Source organism: Salvelinus fontinalis, chromosome 23 (assembly GCF_029448725.1).
Source record: "Salvelinus fontinalis isolate EN_2023a chromosome 23, ASM2944872v1, whole genome shotgun sequence".
Classification (NCBI taxonomy): Eukaryota; Metazoa; Chordata; class Actinopteri; order Salmoniformes; family Salmonidae; genus Salvelinus; species Salvelinus fontinalis.
This window is the reverse complement of record NC_074687.1, coordinates 21,772,934-21,794,224: the sequence shown is the minus strand read 5'-3', so window position 1 is coordinate 21,794,224 and position 21,291 is coordinate 21,772,934. Positions and strand designations below refer to the sequence as shown.

General features: G+C 43.5%; 1 protein-coding gene across 2 annotated transcripts; it reads left to right on the top strand.

Moving 5' to 3' along the window:
• Positions 1-773: 773 nt before the first annotated feature.
• Positions 774-18,571, top strand: LOC129821022 (lysophosphatidic acid phosphatase type 6-like). 2 transcript variants are annotated; one of them, XM_055878228.1, is made up of 11 exons: positions 774-968; positions 2,226-2,449; positions 2,878-3,006; positions 7,806-7,936; positions 9,276-9,355; positions 9,457-9,544; positions 9,679-9,811; positions 10,412-10,512; positions 10,691-10,783; positions 11,804-11,969; positions 16,911-18,571. In XM_055878228.1, exons 2-11 carry the CDS (start codon positions 2,231-2,233, stop codon positions 17,043-17,045), a joined length of 1,275 nt encoding a protein of 424 aa, XP_055734203.1. In that variant the 5' UTR covers positions 774-968; positions 2,226-2,230; the 3' UTR covers positions 17,046-18,571. The 2 variants fall into 2 exon arrangements, with proteins under 2 accessions (XP_055734203.1, XP_055734202.1); XM_055878227.1 differs by having other exon boundaries at positions 775-968; positions 2,221-2,449.
• The last annotated feature ends 2,720 nt before the right edge of the window (positions 18,572-21,291 follow it).

Sequence of the window (21,291 nt, the reverse complement as noted above, 5' to 3'; positions counted from 1 at the left end):
GAGTTATGAATTAATGGTCGCTTTTGCATGTTAATTACCACTAGTGTGTTAACCATCCTACTGTGTTCCTACCGTGTTTTATCATGCCTGTGCTATCTTGCAGGTGAATGTAATTTATATAACATTATTTCTTGCCCTGCTGCCCAACTCTAATAAATATTGGCACTTTGGTAAACACTGTTTGTAATTTATTTGACAGACCTGTGTTCAACCTGTCCCGAGGACCTCCCCTCGTGTGTAAAAAGCACAGATAAAACAATGAGACAGATATTTCACTGGATGTATTGTGAAGCATCTGCTTGGTGTTTCCACTCACTACCAAATATGGTATTGATAGGAAGCCCAATTGCGGGCAGTGGGAGAAGATTTTGGACGACATTCTGCAAATTTTCACATCGATGAAACGTTTGACGTCAATACAGTTTTCTGTTCCCAAAACTTAAATCTGTTACCAACAGAGTGGACTAAAGTTTGAAGACTTTTGCAAAAATCGCGTTGTTTAAAGGAGCGCAAAGGCGAATTGAGTTATCGCACACGCGCACTTCACAGACTAGGCGTTCTCTAACGGAAATATGCAGATGTTACTAGAGCGCGCCAATAGGATCTCGTTAGTTCGTACTTGGCTCTGCCCACCATGGCTCATTTGTTCACATTGGAAACGACAGAATGTTGTCTATCTTGGTTTACTTATATAATTATTTTAAAAAGTGGCCTAATACAGTTTAAGGGGGGGGGGGGGGGGGGGGGGGGGGGAAATGACGCGTGTGGGCAGCTTTTTCGGGAAGAGTAGTTTACCGCTACCATGGATTCGCTTTGAAAGCATGGATCATACCAGAAAGGACTACATATTCCAAAAAACCTTTTATCCTTAACCGGTGCAGTGTTTTCAAAATAGCCTGAGTTAGTCCATAGGGGATTTGTATCTGAAAAATTTGTTGGCTAGTTAACTGTTCCAGTGATTATTAAACGTAAGTACATTTGAGTTCAAACCCGTGTGCCATTCAATTAGCTTGAGATGTAACGTTAGCTAACCCCTAATCGATAGAATGACGAATTTCTTACGTTTGACATTAGCTAGCCATGAGTTGACATTTGTTGATAGCTAGCTAACCTTCAGTCTGCAGCAACTGCTCGATCTTGACGGCTAACGTAAACTCACTCACTTTTGTACATCGCCTTGGTCCGTACAATTGACCTTATTTTAGCGCCCCAACAAAGTAATACTTCCAGATCAACTGTAATGTCAATACCATTGTAAAGCACAATTTCTCCACTTTCCAACAGAATCAATTACATGACCCCACGCTGCCCGTTTCTGCATGATTCAAGAAGGCAATGAGCCTTTAAACATGGCGGGTGGGGAAGCGAAACTAATGCATGATAGTGAGGAGAGATGTGTGGGAAAATTGCATTTTTTCACTTGATCTGTCCAACTTATCACCTTATCGCCTCTAAAATGTAAATAAAACACTATAAGGAGTTTATATAATGTGTCATTACATACCCATTTGAAGGTTTGTGTCGAATTTGAATCGGGTTTTTAGGGCGGTGCTAAAATTATCTTAGAAGTAAACAGCGGCTTTGAGAATGATGATTGCATGCAATGATGACGCAAAAAAATTACTGGGTATCCCCCTTACCCCCGTCACTGTCCATTTCTTGTTTTTAAAGGATGAGAGAAGTGCTACACCTGGTGGAGAGAGATTGTAAGACAGAATAGTTGCTTTATGCGTGCTCTACGTTACGACATGACACGTCACGATGTAACGGAGGGTTCATTTTTTTCAACTTTTCTCCAATACTATAGAGCCATTACCATGTCGATCAACGCTTGAATATAAACCTAGTTCACACCCCAGATTTTGAAGTCAACACAGTCGCTACAGTCCCATTAGTTTTCTTTGTAGCCTCATTTGAATGTTGCGGTTACGCACATTTTTATGTAATGGGGTGAGTTTACGTTACCTAGCTAAGAGTCATTAGCTCAGTGGCAGCCAGCTTGTTCGTAACTCCTGCTTCAAAACTTGCTGCCATCGCCACCAAAAGATCAAGTGCCAGGTTCAACCATACGGCAGTTGTATAACTACCCGGTAATAATCTCTGGAATCGCTAACATTACAATTTATGAAGATCACACATTTACACTGGTTCGTTGTAAATTATTGACTATGCTAGCTAAATATGTTTTCAATGTTGTAATTGTGCGGTCTGTCTCGGCAGCACAGTAATCATGAGGATGAGGAACCTATGGACCAAAGCAGGTGTTCTGGGCTCGGTATCCATGGCGTTTGGATCCATGTTCTGGTCTCAGAAGAAGACGGCAACGACTCAGACGGGTTCGACCACCGCATGCACGGAACCACCTTCTCCTTATGAGCTCAAACTGGTGCAAGTACTGTTCCGCCACGGAGCCCGAACTCCGCTGAAGTCTATACCGGATGTCATGGAGGTGAGGGACCATTTGTGTCAAAGATGGTGAATAAATGAAGATGTCCCACTCAGGCCTTTTACCGTAGAAAAAACATATTAGTTCCGGTCTGCTTAACGGGGTGGCTCTCCCATAGGCACCAATGCATTAGCAGCTGGGTGTGAATTATCTACTTAATTCATTCACTTAATTCATTAACCAGAAAAAATGAGGGAGTGGGATGTCTTGTTTCCTTTTCCATCTCTGCCTGTGTTCTGCCCCTGAACAAGGCAGTTAACCCAGTGTTCCTAGGCCGTCATTGAAAATAAGAATTTGTTCTTAACTGACTTGCCTAGTTAAATAAAGGTTTAAAAAAATACATGTTTAGCCTCATTGACAAGACAATGCATGCTGAAGGTATGGTCACCAGTATCTGAAAAGCTAAAATACTTCCTTGTACTGTCTCTCAGGCCCAGTGGGTGCCTAACCTCCTGGAACCCCCAGCACACACACATATCAACTATGTGGTGACAGACCTGGAAGGAGGTCCACGGCCCTCCTCACCGGTGGAGGACAGTTACCGGGCCACCATACTGACCGTGAGTGTGTGTGTGTGTGTGTGTGTGTGTGTGTGTGTGTGTGTGTGTGTGTGTGTGTGTGTGTGTGTGTGTGTGTGTGTGTGTGTGTGTGTGTGTGTGTGTGAGCAGAGGAAGTAGTACCTAGAGAGATAGGGTCAGGGCGAGGAGTAAGCGCTTTGATAAGTATGTTTAGGGCTGTTACGGTGACCGTATTACCGCCACACCGGCTGTCATGAAGGCAGTCAAATTCAACGGGACTGTTTAGTCACAGTAATTAGGCTTCTCCAATCTCTGATGCTGCTGATGGTCATTAGTAGCCTGCCAAACTTGCTAACTGCCTGGTACTCAGCACACTATTGTTCCTCTAATCACTCTGACATCAATGCAAATGTAATCGAAAATCTTATCAAACATTTCATGAGAGCCCATGAGCTCATGTTGCACAACATTTCTACAGGCTATGCAATTGCGTGAGAATGTGATGGCCTCTATTTAAAAAGAGGAGTATCCCATCAGCTTTCTATAGGCTAGGCCTACTACTATTATTTTTCAACTTTCCTAATATTAAGCACATTTCTTCCCTTTACAACAGGAGTATAGCCTTACTGGCTGGCATGAAAATGAACCACAGGAAAGCATCCTCCATTCGCTTTTTAAGTGCATAAATGACATGTATTTTTTCCCCTGCCCCAGTTTCCAGACAGATGCATGATAATGGTCCATTCTAAATCAAAACAAATGTCACACATATATTATATAGTATATGTAAAGACAATATTAAATCAAGAACAGTCTGATAGTCTAATATTTTCACCTATCACTTGGGAATTACAGTACCAGTCAAAAGTTTGGACACACCTACTTATTCCAGGGTTTTTCTTTATTTTTACTACATTGTAGAAAAATAGTGAAGACATCAATACTATGAAATTGCACATATGGAATCATGTAGTAACCAAAAGTGTTAAACAAATCAAAATATATTTTCTGTTTGAGATTCTTCAAAGTAGCCAACCTTTGCCTTGATGACAGCTTTGCACACTCTTGGCATTCTCTCAACCAGCTTCATGAGGTAGTCACCTGGAATGCATTTGAGTTAACAGGTGTGCCTTGTTAAAAGTTATTTTGTGAAATTTCTTTCCTTCTTAATGCGTTTGAGCCAATCAGTTGTGTTGTGACAAGGTAGGGGTGGTATATCTACTGTATTATTGACTGTATGTTTGTTTTACTCCATGTGTAACTCTGTGTTGATGTATGTGTCGAACTGCTTTGCTTTATCTTGGCCAGGTCGCAGTTGCAAATGAGAACTTGTTCTCAAATAGCCTACCTGGTTAAATAAAGGTGAAATAAATAAAAATACAGAAGCCCTATTTGGTAAAAGACCAAGTCCATATTATGGCAAGAACAGCTAAAATAAGCAAAGAGAAATGGCAGTCCATCATTAAAGTTTCTTCAAGTGCAGTCGCAAAAACCATCAAGCGCTATGATGAAACTGGCTCTCATGAGGACCTCCACAGGAAAGGAAGAACTAGAGTCACCTCTGCTGCAGAGGAAAAGTTCATTAGAGTTACTAGCCTCAGAAATTGCAGCCCAAATAAATGCTTCACAGAATTCGAGTAACAGACACATCTCAACATCAACTGTTCAGAAGAGACTGTTTGAATCAGGCCTTCATGGTCGAATTGCTGCAAATAAACCACTACTAAAGGACACCAATAAGAAGAAGAGATTTTCTTGGGCCAAGAAACTTGAGCAATGGACATTTGTGAGACACAGAGTAGGTGAACAGATGATCTCCGCATGTGTGGTTCCCACCGTGAAGCATGGAGGAGGAAGTGTGGGGGTGCTTTGCTGGTGACACTGTCAGTGATTTATTTAGAATTCAAAGCACACTTAACCAGCATGGCTACCACAGCATTCTGCAGCAATAATCCATCCCATCTGGTTTGGGCTTAGTGGGACTATCATTTATTTTTCAACAGGAAAATGACTAACACAGCCTGGAGGTGTGTTAAGGGCTGTTTGACCAAGAAGGAGAGTGATGTAGTGCTGCATCAGATGACCTGGCCTTCACAATCACCCGGCCTCAACCCAATTGAGATGGTTTGGGATGAGTTGGACCGCAGAGTGAAGGAAAAGCAGCCAACAAGTGCGCAGCATATGTGGGAACTCCTTCAAGACTGTTGGAAATTCATTCCCCATGAAGCTGGTTGAGAGAATGCCAAGAGTGTGCAAACCTGTCATCAAGGCAAAGGGTGGCTACTTTGAAGAATCTCAAATATAAATTACATTTCTTTAACACTTTTTTTAGTTTCTACATGATTCCATATGTGTTATTTCATAGTTTGATGTCTTCACTATTATTCTACAATGTAGAAAATAGTAAAAAATAAAGAAAAACCCTTAAATGAGTAGGTGTCCAAACTTTTGACTGGTACTGTATATATTATCACTTGTTAATGAAGCATATATAAAATAACTAAATGCCCAGCTTGTGTGCAGTAAGGCAAGAAACAGTGTATGCCTTTTTTTCGAATCATAGTCGAACACCTCATGTAGCGTAGCCAATAGGCCTATATGTTTTGATACGGTTTGTATCACAACTAACGTGGCCAAATGGCTTCTTAAAATTAAGCACATTAATCCGCTTTACAACGGTTGTAGAGCCTAATTGCCATACATAAGCAGTGGGTGAGTTTCAAGTTTTGGGAAGATAATTTTCACCATAAAAATGCATCTTTAAATTACATAATTTTACATGCATAATAAAATTACATGCATAATCGTATTTGCGGTCACTTTTGAAAATGGTGTTTTCCTTTTAATTGATTGCATTTTGGATCATTCGTGCTTATAGCCTACTGCCATGTGCGCATTGATGCGCTTAGAATGTAAAGAAATAGCCTAATAGTTTATCAACATTTTGAGCAAAACGTTCTGATCTGTTGCATCAGTCCTCATTGCTTAAAAATGCTAGTGGTTGCATTAATTTGGGTTCTATCGCAACCCACAACTGTCCAAGACTATGTTCAGAATATTTATTTCTCGCACAGAATAGAATAGGTCAACCTTTGTACTATGGGGGATGGTAGATTGACATAGGCTAGTGCTTTTGCTGTTCGTTAGGCCTACTCATCTTGTTGGCTGCCATAAAGTAAATGTGGACAGTTCTTCAAATATCTTCAATATTACGCTCGGAATTAGATAAGGACGTGCGCAGTTGCATTCCAGATGTGTCTTTCACTTGTAGCCTTTGAGAAAGACCCGATCACGTGACGGCATTGGCTAATAAGAATTGAGCTTTTTGAGAGAGCCATGTGAGTGAGAGGTGCTTCAGAGCACGCAGCTGGGAGAAGGGAATTATAATTTGTATATTCAGCCCAATGGCACAATGTACACTGGCTGCAAAAGGCATGGATTTTTTTATGGGACATTAAGGCCACACAAACGGGATGTTGCTGGGAATTTTGAGGCATTATCCTGCTTGTCAAATTGTGAATGAGAGACTGATAAAGTGTGTACAGCCTTTGCAAATAACAAAGCAGAGCACATGCCTTTCATGCAACTTTTTTCAAATCATCATTAGAGTCGCATCATGCAGCCTTAGAATGTATTAATAATCAAAACAAATAGCCCAACGTTTGTATCTCAACTAAAGTTGCATAAATAACTCTAAATTAAGCATATAGGTGGACCTGTTTATTTCTTAACCGATCAACACAGAATAGCTACATGTGCACACTCCCTCAAATCGTTTGGAGAAAATATCCTTTCTATTTCATTCAGCTATGTTCAATTGTATTCTTCATAATATAAGATAATGCCACGGAATTCTAAGCAAATCTTGTCAGCCTTATGAACTAGTGTAGCCCACAGCCATATGGCATAGCCGGTTCAGGGCCTAACATAAGGACAACTCAGAGTATGCTATTCTGTTCTTCTGAAATGGACTACATTTTCTTCATATCATGTTTCTTTAGACCTGTCTTTTAAAAAACTATTTATTGTGATGGTGTAGGCTATATTAAATGGATTTATTAGACTTTTTCAAATGTAGATGTTCCTAAGGTCTGCATCAGTGGCTTGTAGGCTATGTGTGGAATCCAGGAGATGCTAAATGTGTTTATGTGAGACCGGCAGTTATTTGCTTGACAATCACCAGCTGACAATTTCATGACCGTCACAGCCCTACGTATGGTTAATGGGTTTAAGTTGTCATGTAGGAGTGCTAGCATGGATTCCATCCAGACATGTTGATGTCACTTACTGGATTACCCATGACCAGCTGTCAACCAACAGGATTTCCCATTCCAGACCAGTTACATCACACACACCACAGTGGCACGAAATGGCATATCACTGAATACTACTCCGTCGACGGACCTCACATAGTCAATTATCTATCAGATACAGAGGTACCATACTCTGGAATTCTTACCTTCACATTGCCAAAACCTCATCATCTCCCAATAAGTGAAGACTGGGGTCATCCTGATGCACCAAACTATCCAATAATCCCCTTCATGTATCCTAACTCTCACACTTACACACATAATCAAACATGTTTTATTTTATTTTATACTGAGTATGTCATGTACAATTATAATTCAAATGCTTTTAACTGATTGAACAAATATATATTTTTTGTACTTTTAACTTATTTGTGGTGTGGTTTTCATGTCAGCCGTTTTGGGCTTCCAGCCTCACTTGCACACTGTTTTTTCCAGTTTTTTATATCTGTACTGTTTTGTCTTTCACATATTTTCTTTGGTGTGAATAAATAAAACCTAACCTTTGACCCCTGTCCCTTTCCCCTGAAGGGGGGTACGTACCCAGGTCAGTTGACTACGGTGGGCATGCAGCAGCTGTATGAGCTGGGAGAGAGGCTGAGGAAGAGGTACATCCAGGACACGGCCTTCCTCAACCCCACCTTCAGCCCTACAGAGGTCTAGTAAGTAGCACAGCCTTCCTCAACCCCCACCTTCAGCCCTACAGAGGTCTAGTAAGTAGCACAGCCTTCCTCAACCCCCACCTTCAGCCCTACAGAGGTCTAGTAAGTACCACGGCCTTCCTCAACCCCCACCTTCAGCCCTACAGAGGTCTAGTAAGTAGCACAGCCTTCCTCAACCCCCACCTTCAGCCCTACAGAGGTCTGATAAGTACCACAGCATTCCTCAACCCCCACCTTCAGCCCTACAGAGGTCTAGTAAGTACCACGGCCTTCCTCAACCCCCACCTTCAGCCCTACAGAGGTCTAGTAAGTACCACGGCCTTCCTCAACCCCCACCTTCAGCCCTACAGAGGTCTAGTAAGTACCACGGCCTTCCTCAACCCCCACCTTCAGCCCTACAGAGGTCTAGTAAGTACCACAGCCTTCCTCAACCCCCACCTTCAGCCCTACAGAGGTCTAGTAAGTACCACGGCCTTCCTCAACCCCCACCTTCAGCCCTACAGAGGTCTAGTAAGTACCACGGCCTTCCTCAACCCCCACCTTCAGCCCTACATAGGTCTAGTAAGTACCACAGCCTTCCTCAACCCCCACCTTCAGCCCTACAGAGGTCTAGTAAGTACCACGGCCTTCCTCAACCCCCACAGAGGTCTAGTAAGTACCACGGCCTTCCTCAACCCCCACAGAGGTCTAGTATGTACCACGGCCTTCCTCAACCCCCACCTTCAGCCCTACAGATGTCTAGTAAGTACCACAGCCTTCCTCAACCCCCACCTTCAGCCCTACAGAGGTCTAGTAAGTACCACAGCCTTCCTCAACCCCCACCTTCAGCCCTACAGAGGTCTAGTAAGTACCACGGCCTTCCTCAACCCCCACCTTCAGCCCTACAGAGGTCTGATATGTACCACAGCCACATGTGCTCTTGTCAGCAGCCTGGTAGTCACGTGCTGTAGCCAACTCAGTCTTTGTTTGGCTTGACAATGAGAAAGAAGTTGGCTGTAGAGCAGATCCGCATCTAGGTAACACTTAGGTAACATCAGCCTAGCTAACGTAAAGGTCACCTAGGTAACGAGAATGGCTTACTAAGAAAAACTTCCAAACGGACTAATTCGAGGTAAAAAGGAGTTGGAGCACTCAACAAAAAAAGACAGAGATTGATTTTGTCATTGTTGTTGAGCACCCCTCCTTTCCTTTTTTGCTGAAGAGCAAAGGCCCACCTGAGCTGTCACCTAGGTAACATCAGGCTAGGTAACATAAAGGTTGAAGACATAATACCACAGTACATGTACAAGACATTGATATATTCTTCTAATATATATGCCGTTTCTTCTCTTTCTCCCAGTGTGCGTTCCACTAACATTGTAAGGACCATAGAGTCTGCCAAGTGCCTGGTGGCAGGGCTGTTCCAGCAAAGCCAGAGCGGTAGGTGTCACTGTTTGTTTGTTTGTGTGCGTATGAGGCGTGTGTGTCAAAGGCCAGTATTTCCGATCTCCTAATGTTGCTCCCCCTCTCTTCTTCTGAAGACATGGTTTCCATTCTGACGACTGAGGCAGAGTCAGAGATCCTGTACCCTAACTACCACGGGTGCAGACTGCTCAAACACCTCAGTGGGTTAGTGAGTGACTGGCTGGGCCCCTTTCCTATAAATGTTTGTGTTTGGCTGGATCTCTCACTCGTTAATGTTTGTGATTGGATGTTTCTATCTTGTTGATTTTTGTGATTGGCTGTGTCTGTGTGTGCTGTAGTCATCGCTGGGCGGAGTCGTCCACTCTGCCAGACATCGCTGCGGACTTGAGGAGCATCCAGAGTGCTCTGGGCATCGCTGCCCACCAACGGGTTGACTTCATCCTCATCAGGGATGACATGGTGGCCAGAGAGGTGACACAATGCAACAAAGATATATATTCTTAATTTCAAACCTTTTGTTACCAAAATGTATTATGAGATCCAAAGGTATAAATAGTGATACTGTCATTGTCACGACTTCCGCCGAAGTCGGTTCCTCTCCTTGTTCGGGCGGAGCTCGGCGGTCGGCGTCGCCGGTCTTCTAGCCATCATCGATCCATTTTTCATTTTCCATTTGTCTTGTCTTCTCACACATCTGGTCTCAATATCCCTCGTTACATGTTGTGTATTTAACCCTCTGTTCCCCCCATGTCTTTGTGCGGAAATGTTTATTGTAAGTGCATGTGCACGTTTTCTCTGGTGCGCGACAGGTTTTGTACCCATTTGTTTATTGTTCTGGTTTCTGGTGGTTTTATGAATAATACTGCTCTGTTGATTACCCAGTTTTGCTCTCCTCCGCCTGACTTCCCTGCTGCCAGTTACACACTCCCTTACAGTCATTTTGTTTGCATTGCATAGAGATGTTAACATGACAAAGTGTGTGTGTGTGTGTGTGTGTGTGTGTGTGTGTGTGTGTGTGTGTGTGTGTGTGTGTGTGTGTGTGTGTGTGTGTGTGTGTGTGTGTTATATCAGACACACGGACTACCCTGCCCACCAGTCCTGGACTCCTGGAGGAACACAGTGGAGCAGAGAGCTGTGGAGATGATCTGTCACATCTACGAACCCAGCAAGAGGTCAGGGGTCAAAGGGCAGTGGGATGTAAATACAGATGGGCCGGGTAGTAGAACAGAGACAATATAGTTCCCTGTTTCATGAGCATAAGCTGCTTCCTTATTCCACATTCAGAAATAAATTCCCCCAAGACAGTTGTTGTTTTCTTCATCTTGTCTGGGGTTTGCTTGTTGTGATCAGGGAGAACCTGCAGCTGTGTGTGGGTCCCCTCTTCCACACCCTGATGGGCAACATTGAAGACCAACTACAGGACACAACCTCAGAGTCCAACAGGTGAGTTACTCTTACTTTGATTGCATTCGTTTTGGAATGGGGCTGCCTCCCGGCCGTGAACCGGGTGCCCCGCTCTGGCCAACGACGAAGTGACCTAGATTTTAGCATGTGGATTAATCTTTTTTTTTTTTATAATAATCAAATGTATTTATATAGCCCTTCTTACATCAGCTGATATATCAAAGTGCTGTACAGAAACCCAGCCTAAAACCCCAAACAGCAAGCAATGCAGGTGTAGAAGCACGGTGGCTAGGAAAAACACCATAGAAAGGCCAGAACCTAGGAAGAAACCGAGAGCGGAACCAGGCTATGAAGGGTGGCCAGTCCTCTTCTGGCTGTGCCGGGTGGAGATTATAACAGAACATGGCCAAGATGTTCAAATGTTCATAAATGACCAGCATGGTCAAATAATAATAATCACAGTAGTTGTCGAAGGTGCAACAAGTCAGCACCTCAGGAGTACATGTCAGTTGGCTTTTCATAGCCGATCATTGAGAGTATCTCTACCGCTCCTGCTGTCTCTAGAGAGTTGAAAACAGCAGATGAGTAAGATTCAGTGTTTTCACATGCAAAAGTGATTGCTTTTGATTGATCTGCCTTACCAATGAGTTTGAAAATTTGAAGATATATTTTATGGAAAAGAGATGCATGTTTTTGAACGATGCATCATGCTGCCTTGGTGACAACATGAATGAGTGGTGCAGATTACGGTTTGATTTGAGAAGGGAATGCCTGCAAGGAATTGATGATTAGTTTGCATGTACAATCAGGTGTGCTTGTCCAGGGCCACAAACAAAATATGTACTGTTGGGGGGGGGGGGGGGGTACTAGAGGACTGCAATAGAAAACACAACCAATAATAGATTTATTGAGCTGCAGATCTCAACCCAACCACTTGATGGTAGCAAATGTCCTTTTCTAAATGGCACATTCTTAGTTTTTCGTTCCCTACCCCTACTTGTTGCTGAACATCAGAAATTATCTGAGGGCATTTTCACATATATGTGTTTTCTCTCTCAGGAAGCTGTTCCTGTACTCTGCCCACGACACCACTCTGATGCCCTGTCTCATGGCTCTGGGGGTTTTTGACATGCAATGGCCACCGTACGCCGCTGACATCACCCTGGAGCTGCATCAACACAGGCAAACCAAAGAGGCCTTTGTCAAAGTGTCCTACATTGGCAAGGTATGGTCTAGGGCAGGGTTTCTGTTAGCCGGCCCAAAATAAATAAATGAAAAGCCGATAAATTAAATTGTTGCCGGCCAGAAAAATAATCCCATTGCAAAATAATGCTTTTTATTCATTGATGGAAATACCAGTCGATGGAAATACATTTGACCGTCATGCTTATCGGTCTATAGCACAGGAGGTTGGTGGCACCTTAATTGGGGGGAACGGCTTGTGGTAATGACTGGAGTGGAGTCAGTTGAATGGTATCAAATACATCAAACATGGTAACCATGTGTTTGATTCCATTCACTCCGTTTCAGACATTATTAGGAGCCTTCCTCCACTGGTCTATAGGTTAACTAGCATAATTTTATGGAATTAAATTGGCCTGTGTGTATCGCGTGTTAAAACAGTTGTGGTGTATGATTAAAAGATCGCCTCCCATTCACCATTCAAGTGCAGTCAACAGGCTATCAGTGTGTCACCCTCCACTTTACAATGTGAGCTGAAGGCAGTATGCATTTTGAAAAAGTACTTAATTGTTTGAAACGTGAATGTTTTATTTCATATTATGACGCATGTTTTACCTTGCTTCAAAGTAGCCTATATGCAAAATCTGACCATGGAAACGTGTAGGCAATTATTTTATTAAGACTTCATAGGTGGCACATGAGTTTCAAGTTTGGTGAAGCTTACAATTTATCCTACCATGTCTACCGTTATGCATGCCAGTTATGATTTTCATATAAGAATTTTTGTGGATTAGTTTTATTTAATCAATAACTTTTTTGTTTCTCAAAATCATTGTAATGTGGTTAATCATAATCTGAATTTTTTATTTATTTTTTATTTATTTAACCTTTATTTAACCAGGTAGGCAAATTGAGAACACGTTCTCATTTACAATTGCGACCTGGCCAAGATAAAGCAAAGCAGTTCGACACATACAACAACACATAGTTACACATGGAGTAAAAACAAACATATAGTCAATAATACAGTGAAAAAAAATAAGTCTATATACAATGTGAGCAAGTGAGGTGAGATAAGGGAGGTGAAGGCAAACAGATATATGTATAAATAAATAAAATATAAAAAGGCCATGGAGGCGAAGTGAGTACAACACAGCAAGTAAAATAAAAAATAAAAAAACACTGGAATGGTTGGTTTGCATTGGAAGAAAGTGCAAAGTAGAGACAGAAATAATGGGGTGCAAAGGAGCAAAATAAATTAATAAATAAATACAGTAGGTAAAGAGGTAGTTGTTTGGGCTAAATTGTAGATGGGTTATGTACAGGTGCAGTAATCTATGAGCTGCTCTGACAGCTGGTGCTTAAAGCTAGTGAGGGAGATAGGTGTTTCCAGTTTCAGAGATTTTTGTAGTTCGTTCCAGTCATTGGCAGCAGAGAACTGGAAGGAGAGGCGTCCAAAGGAAGAATTGGTTTTGGGGGTGACTAGAGAGATATACCTGCTGGAGCGCGTGCTACAGGTAGGTGCTGCTATGGTGACCAGCGAGCTGAGATAAGGGGGGACTTTACCTAGCAGGGTCTTGTAGATGACCTGGAACCAGTGGGTTTGGCGACGAGTATGAAGCGAGGGCCAGCCAACGAGAGTGTACAGGTCGCAGTGGTGGGTAGTATATGGGGCTTTGGTGACAAAATGGATGGCACTGTGATAGACTGCATCCAATTTATTGAGTAGGGTTTTGGAGGCTATTTTGTAAATGACATCACCGAAGTCGAGGATTGGTAGGATGGTCAGTTTTACAAGGGTATGTTTGGCAGCATGAGTAAAGGATGCTTTGTTGCGGAATAGGAAGCCAATTCTAGATTTGACTTTGGATTGGAGATGTTTGATGTGGGTCTGGAAGGAGAGTTTACAGTCTAACCAGACACCTAGGTATTTGTAGTTGTCCACATATTCTAAGTCAGAGCCGTCCAAAGTAGTGATGTTGGACAGGCGGGCAGGAGCAGGCAGCGATCGGTTGAAGAGCATGCATTTGGTTTTACTTGTATTTAAGAGCAGTTCGAGGCCACGGAAGGAGAGTTGTATGGCATTGAAGCTCGCCTGGAGGGTTGTTAACACAGTGTCAAAAGAAGGGCCAGAAGTATACAGAATAGTGTCGTCTGCGTAGAGGTGGATCAGAGAATCACCAGCAGCAAGAGCGACATCATTGATGTAAACAGAGAAAAGGGTCGGTCCAAGAATTGAACCCTGTGGCACCCCCATAGAGACTGCCAGAGGCCCGGACAACAGACCCTCCGATTTGACACACTGAACTCTATCAGAGAAGTAGTTGGTGAACCAGGCGAGGCAATCATTAGAGAAACCAAGGCTGTCGAGTCTGCCAATGAGGATGTGGTGATTGACAGAGTCAAAAGCCTTGGCCAGGTCAATGAATACGGCTGCACAGTATTGTTTCCTATCGATGGCGGTTACGATATCGTTTATGACCTTGAGCGTGGCTGAGGTGCACCCATGACCAGCTCTGAAACCAGATTGCATAGCGGAGAAGGTGTGGTGTGATTCGAAATGGTCGGTAATCTGTTTGTTGACTTGGCTTTCGAAGACCTTAGAAAGGCAGGGTAGGATAGATATAGGTCTGTAGCAGTTAGGGTCAAGGGTGTCCCCCCCTTTGAAGAGGGGGATAACCGCAGCTGCTTTCCAATCTTTGGGGATCTCAGACGACACGAAAGAGAGGTTGAAGAGGCTAGTAATAGGGGTGGCAACAATTTCAGCAGATAGTTTTAGAAAGAAAGGGTCCAGATTATCTAGCCCGGCTGATTTGTAAGGGTCCAGATTTTGCAGCTCATTAAGAACATCAGCTGACTGTATTTGGGAGAAAGAGAAATGGGGAAGGCTTGGGCGAGTAGCAGAGGGGAGGGCAGTGCTGTTGTCCGGGGTAGGGGTAGCCAGGTGGAAAGCATGGCCAGCCGTAGAAAAATGCTTATTGAAATTCTCAATTATAGTGGATTTGTCGGTGGTGACAGTGTTTCCTATCTTCAGAGCGGTTGGAAGCTGGGAGGAGGTGTTCTTATTCTCCATGGACTTTACGGTGTCCCAGAACTTTTTTGAATTTGTGTTGCAGGAAGCAAATTTCTGCTTGAAAAAGCTAGCCTTGGCTGTTCTAACTGCCTGTGTATATTGGTTTCTGGCTTCCCTGAAAAGTTGCATATCACGGGGGAATTAAATTAAATTAAATTGAATTAAAATGATTAGAATCTGAAAGTAAAAAATCAACTAATGCGAGATCACCAGCCTCTGTCGTATTAATACACCGTGACCCATTGGTGGCTAAAGAAATGAGTGCATAGAGCTCATAGCCTATAACTGCCCTTGTTCTTTCACACCAAGGATTGGTGATTATTGAGGATGAGATTGTTGGAAAGATGTTTTAAATATATAGCACTTTCTTACATCGGCTGGTGTAATAAGGGCTTTATAAATACATTTGATTGATACATTTGATTGAAATAGCTTACCGTGAAGAACTATAGTTTTAATATGTTATCATTTGCATTGGATGTTAAACACTTTACATTTACGTCTGGTGACATGTTCTGGGGAATGATTTTTTTATGTAAGGGCAAACAATTCGCACAAACAATGAATGCACAAGAATTGGCAGGAGACAGCTGAGCCGTTCTGGAGAGACTCACCTATATATTCTCCACACATCCCTCCCCCTTGTCTCAACATTTTAAAATGATGCTCAAAACACATTATCTTCACACATATTTTAGATGTTTTTCACTGACAGCCGCAAGTCAATAATCCGCTAAGCCTATTGCCAAGCGTGCTTCCCAAATAGACATCGGCCTACGACCTTGTGATTTTTGAAACAATCCACATCATATAGCAACCCATCCTAGTTGCATCTTTAGATTCCCCCTCTTTCTAAGTTTCCAACCGAGATTTCCATCTCTCACATATGGAACAGCTATCAGCTGTGCTGTTTAGAATGGTGTTTTCCCAGCTGTGCTGTTTAGAATGGTGTTTTCCCAGCTGTGCTGTTTAGAATGGTGTTTTCCCAGCTGTGCTGTTTAGAATGGTGTTTTCCCAGCTGTGCTGTTTAGAATGGTGTTTTCCCAGCTGTGCTGTTTAGAATGGTGTTTTCCCAGCTGTGCTGTTTAGAATGGTGTTTTCCCAGCTGTGCTGTTTAGAATGGTGTTTTCCCAGCTGTGCTGTTTAGAATGGTGTTTTCCCAGCTGTGCTGTTTAGAATGGTGTTTTCCCAGCTGTGCTGTTTAGAATGGTGTTTTCCCAGCTGTGATGTTTAGAATGGTGTTTTCCCAGCTGTGCTCTTTTGAATGGTGTTTTCCCAGGTGCGCTCTTTTGAATGGGTTTTTTCCAGGTGCGCTCTTTTGAATGGTGTTTTCCCAGCTGTGCTCTTTTGAATGGTGTTTTCCCAGGTGCGCTCTTTTGAATGGTGTTTTCCCAGCTGTGCTCTTTTGAATGGTGTTTTCCCAGCTGTGCTCTTTTGAATGGGTTTTTTCCAGGTGCGCTCTTTTGAATGGTGTTTTCCCAGCTGTGCTCTTTTGAATGGGGTTTTTCCAGGTGCGCTCTTTTGAATGGTGTTTTCCCAGGTGCGCTCTTTTGAATGGTGTTTTCCCAGGTGCGCTCTTTTGAATGGTGTTTTCCCAGGTGCGCTCTTTTGAATGGTGTTTTCCCTCAAATTGTGTTTGCCCTAATGGGTTATACATCCAATGCTTATGGGTCCGGTACATTTCTCAAATGGCAGGTAAATTTAAATCTTCCCGGTCACATTGTCCAGTGCCATATTTTCCTAACGGAGAACTTGGTCTAGGGCGCAAGTGTGCTAGGGAAGGCTCATAAAAGCTCATAAAAGTGTGCACATATTTAAACACTTTCAGGACCCTCTTTCTCTCTGAGAAAGTTAGTGATCTCTTTTTGTGTGTGTCTCTTTCTTATGTTCTTTGTTTCTTTGTGTCTGTAGGACCAGTTGATTCCAGGCTGTAGTGGAGTCTACTGCCCCCTGCAGGAATTCAAGCAGGCCTTCTCTAACTACTCACTGACCTCTGAACTCTATGAGTCGCTCTGCAACCGCACAGAGGGCATGGCCGACCCCTGAGGCTTCCACACTCTCACTGTTACCAGCCACCCTGTTTACATCCCACCAGACATCCACTCTCCAGCCCTAGCCTAGCGTTAGCCCGTGTATTAGAGTATTTAGTATGTTAGGATACCTCACTGTTTAAGCCAGGGGTGGGCAAACTTTTTGGCTTGAGGGCCATATCGGGATTTTGAATTTCGATGGAGGGCCGTAGAAATTTTGGGCTATTTTATTTTATTTTATTTGTATTAATATTATTATTTTTATCTATACATTTTTTTAAATCAATTTGCGGACCCGAAAATAGGTCCATTGTAAATGGGTCCATTATAAATAATCCATTGGGCTCCCGAGTGGCACAGCGGTCTAAGGCACTGCATCTCAGTGCTAGAGACATCACTACAGACCCTGGTTCAATTCCAGGCTGAATCACAACTGGCTGTGGTTGGGAGTCCCATAGGGTGGCGCACAATTGGGTTTGGCCGGGGTAGGCCATCATTGTAAATGTCCATTATAATGTTCTTTCTATCTAGTTTTAGACATTCAAGTGTGGCCTGGAGTGTTTTTGTTAACCAAAATTATATTTCCCCCACACATTTATTTGATTATTTTGTACCTCCCGTGGGCCAGATTGAATGGTCACGCGTGCCAGAGTTTGCCCACACCTGGTCTAAATGCACAAAGGTAGCGTCACTCTCAAAGTGGATAACTGGCTTTGAAACCACACTCAGGGCAATAGGCATCCTGTGTGGTACTGCTTCAACTGGTTAAGATGGTCAGTCCCGTGTGGCTCAGTTGGTAGAGCATGGTGCTTGTAACACCAGGTTTCTGGGTTCGATTCCCATGGGGGACCAGTACGAAAATGTATGCACACGCTTTGGATAAGAGCATCTGCTAAATGACTAAGATGAAGACAGTTTTACTTGACAAAGTAAATCATAATAATATTGAAATAATCTGGTGATGTTATAATGTATAAAATGTTACCAATTATAATCATAAATGTACTTTCTGCGACAGTACTATGCACAGAGCGATGTGCTTATATGTCTGTAGATAGACTGCATTTACCTGGTTATTACTTTATGCACCGTAAATGACGGGGTTTATAGATACTGTATATTGACTTTCTGAAATGTTCTGGCTTTGTTGTTTTCAGAGTGAACCAAAATGCTTCATAGCAAACTGCAATCTTCTCCTCAGGGGAAAACCAAGCACTTCATGTACATAGTGCTCATTAACCAAGGGTACCAAAATGTATGGTGTGTATGAGAGTGTGTGTTTACCCACTCAGAATCATTCATTTTAGAACCTTTTTAAAAAGGGATTTATTCTGTTTACGATATGTTGTGAGTGAAACAGTAGGTGCCTTCTTTTAGGAATGTGTTGATTATATTGAGTGTATAAATTATATGCATGGACATGTGAGCAAATATACACTACACACTGGAGTGTTTGTTTGTTGTAGGTCTTATCATGGGGAGTTGACCTGACATTTTTTGACTTTGGAGTGGTGGTTATTAATAAAGAGTTGGTCAATGCTTTGTCTGTCTCTAATGTGCAGCACCAGTGGTCATATGGTCAGTCAGTGGTCGTCGTAAGGATACCTGACCCACAGTTTTCAGTCATGTGTTAGATCATGTATCATAGAGGACCTTATGATGTAAGACAAACTGGCTCCAAGACAATGGGTGCATTTGAGCAGATCAGTTGTGCTAAGTCAGTGAAAATTGTTGGTCACCACTTATCAAAGGGTGTTGCTTTTGGGGATAAAAATTGTCTGACTTGCGCCAACATGTTGACTGCATGAACTTTACAAAAACCATGTGATCAAAGGTCATGACGTTTTGACTGCAGTTGACTACACCCATCTGCAGTTGCTCCAGAGACGGAAGAGGAAGCGAGACATCCCACACCCCGGATGTTCGTTCCTGACTCCGTCCGCAGTTCTCCAAGTTCTGGAAGGCGTTCTGCACCCTCATTGGGTCGTTGGCCAGCCTGTCCTCCGGGTTCCACCTCCCAGTCCAACGGCCAGTCGGAGCAAGCCAACCAGGACCTCGAGATTACCCTGCACTGCCTGGTCTCCACCAACTCCACCACCTGGAGTCAGCAGCTTGTGTGGGTCGAATACGCCCGCAACACCCTTCCCTGCTCTGCCATGGGCCTATCTCCCTTTGAGTATTCCCTGGTGTATCAGCCCCGGCTCTTCCCTAAGCAGGAAGAGGAGGTCTGCATACCTTCTGCCCAGATGTTTTTCCGCCGCTGTCGTCGTACATGGAGGAGAGCCCGGTCAAGACCACCTACAGGTATCGACGACAAACGGATCACCATTGGATCCCGGCCCCCGTATCGTCTTGGGCAGAAGGTATGGCTGTCCACCCGAGATCTGCCCCTCACAGTGGAGTCTCTTAAACTGTCCCCCCATGTTTATCGGCCCTTTCCCCATCTCCAAGATCATTAGCCCATCTGCTGTCTGTCTTCTGTTGCCCCGTACCCTTAGTATTCATCCTACATTCCATGTGTCTAGAATAAAGCCCGTGTCTCACAGCCCTTTGTCTTCTATTTCCAGACCCACCCCTCCCAGTGTCGTCGATGGACATCCGGCATACACGGTGAGATGACTCCTGAGGGTTCGACCACAGGGCAGGGGTTTCCAGTACCTGGTTCACTGGGAGGGTTATGGCCCGGAGGAGAGGTGCTGGGTCCCCGATAGAGACATCCTGAACCCAGCGCTCCTCGTCGACTTCCACTGCCGGCACCCCGGTCAACCAGGTATGCTCCCAGGTAGGACGCAAGGTGGCGCCCCTAGAGGGGGGGGTACTGTCACGCCCTGATCTGTTTCACCTGTCCTTGTGCTTGTCTCCACCCCCTCCAGGTGTCGCCCATCTTCCCCATTATCCCCTGTGTATTTATACCTGTGTTTTCTGTCTGCCTGTTGCCAGTTCGTCTTGTTTGTTCAAGCCTACCAGCATGTCTCAGCTCCTGGTTTTCCCTAGTCTCTCTTTTTCGTGTCCTCCTGGTTTTGACCTTTGCCTGTCCTGACCCTGTTGCCACCCGCCTGACTACTGCCTGTCTCTGACCCTGAGCCTGCCTGCCGTCCTGTACCTTTGCTCTACCTCTGGATTACCGTCCTCTGCCTGACCTGACGTTGAGTCTGCCTGCCATCCTGTACCTTGGCCTCTACTCTGGATTATTGATCTCTGCCTACCTTGACCTGTCCTTTGCCTGCCCTGTTACAATAAACATTGTTACTTCACACACTTTGCACTTGGGTCTTACCTTGATTCCTGATAATATCTCCACATACATAATAACGTTATACCATCAAACAAAGTAATGTTATCCTCTTTATCTCTAATGAGTCATGTTAAGCTCTGAGACATGTTATCCTCCTTACTAATGACACGTGTTATCATGTTATCCTCTAATGAGACAAGTTATCATGTTATCCTCATTATAAATGAGTCATGTTACCCTCTGAGACATGCTACCCCCCCATGTGCACCTTCAACAGTTCTAAATGTTTACAATAACACTTGTGCTATTATCAGTGGTTCAGACAACGTAGACTTTTCTATCGTTACATCCTATGCACCATATGTATCTTCAACGGATCTCTTGCCGCTACTTCCTATCTATATAAAACACCCCGTCTTGTTATCCAGCTTAACACGTCCTTTCCACATGTTCACATCCACATTCCTTTAGTACTATTCCCAAACACACCCAGTAATCTCCATTATTACTCCATGTGCCTCTTGCTTTGCACCATTTCTATCTCTCATACATACAATATAGCTCCTCGTGCTATTATCCGTGGCTGCAGACCATGTAGACATTTCTCTTTATCAATGCCTACAGACAGCTGTCAGTGGGGCTTTCCATGGTACCGTTACTTGCTCTCACTTTAGTATTCTCACCATATGACTAGTGAATAGTCTTCTCTCTAATACTATGGGTAAATGTTTATGCATTGTTCGCCTTAATTTTATTGGTTTTATCTTTCTTTCTTTTTTTTTATGTGTGTTCATACAAGTTAATTTAAATGGACTTACTGAAATCAGTTTCCGTCCCTCAATTGTTTGCGGATGATGTGTCTCCTCCTGGGCAGCTCACAGTAAGGATCTGGTCTGGGCGGGTCTCGTCCTCGTTTGGTCAGACAGGAATTTCCCTCATGCTTTATAAAATGCGTCATCAGTTCTCCTCGTAGACCCTCACTGGAAAGCTCCGCAGGCAGAATGAATCAGCCTGACTCCAAATTGTA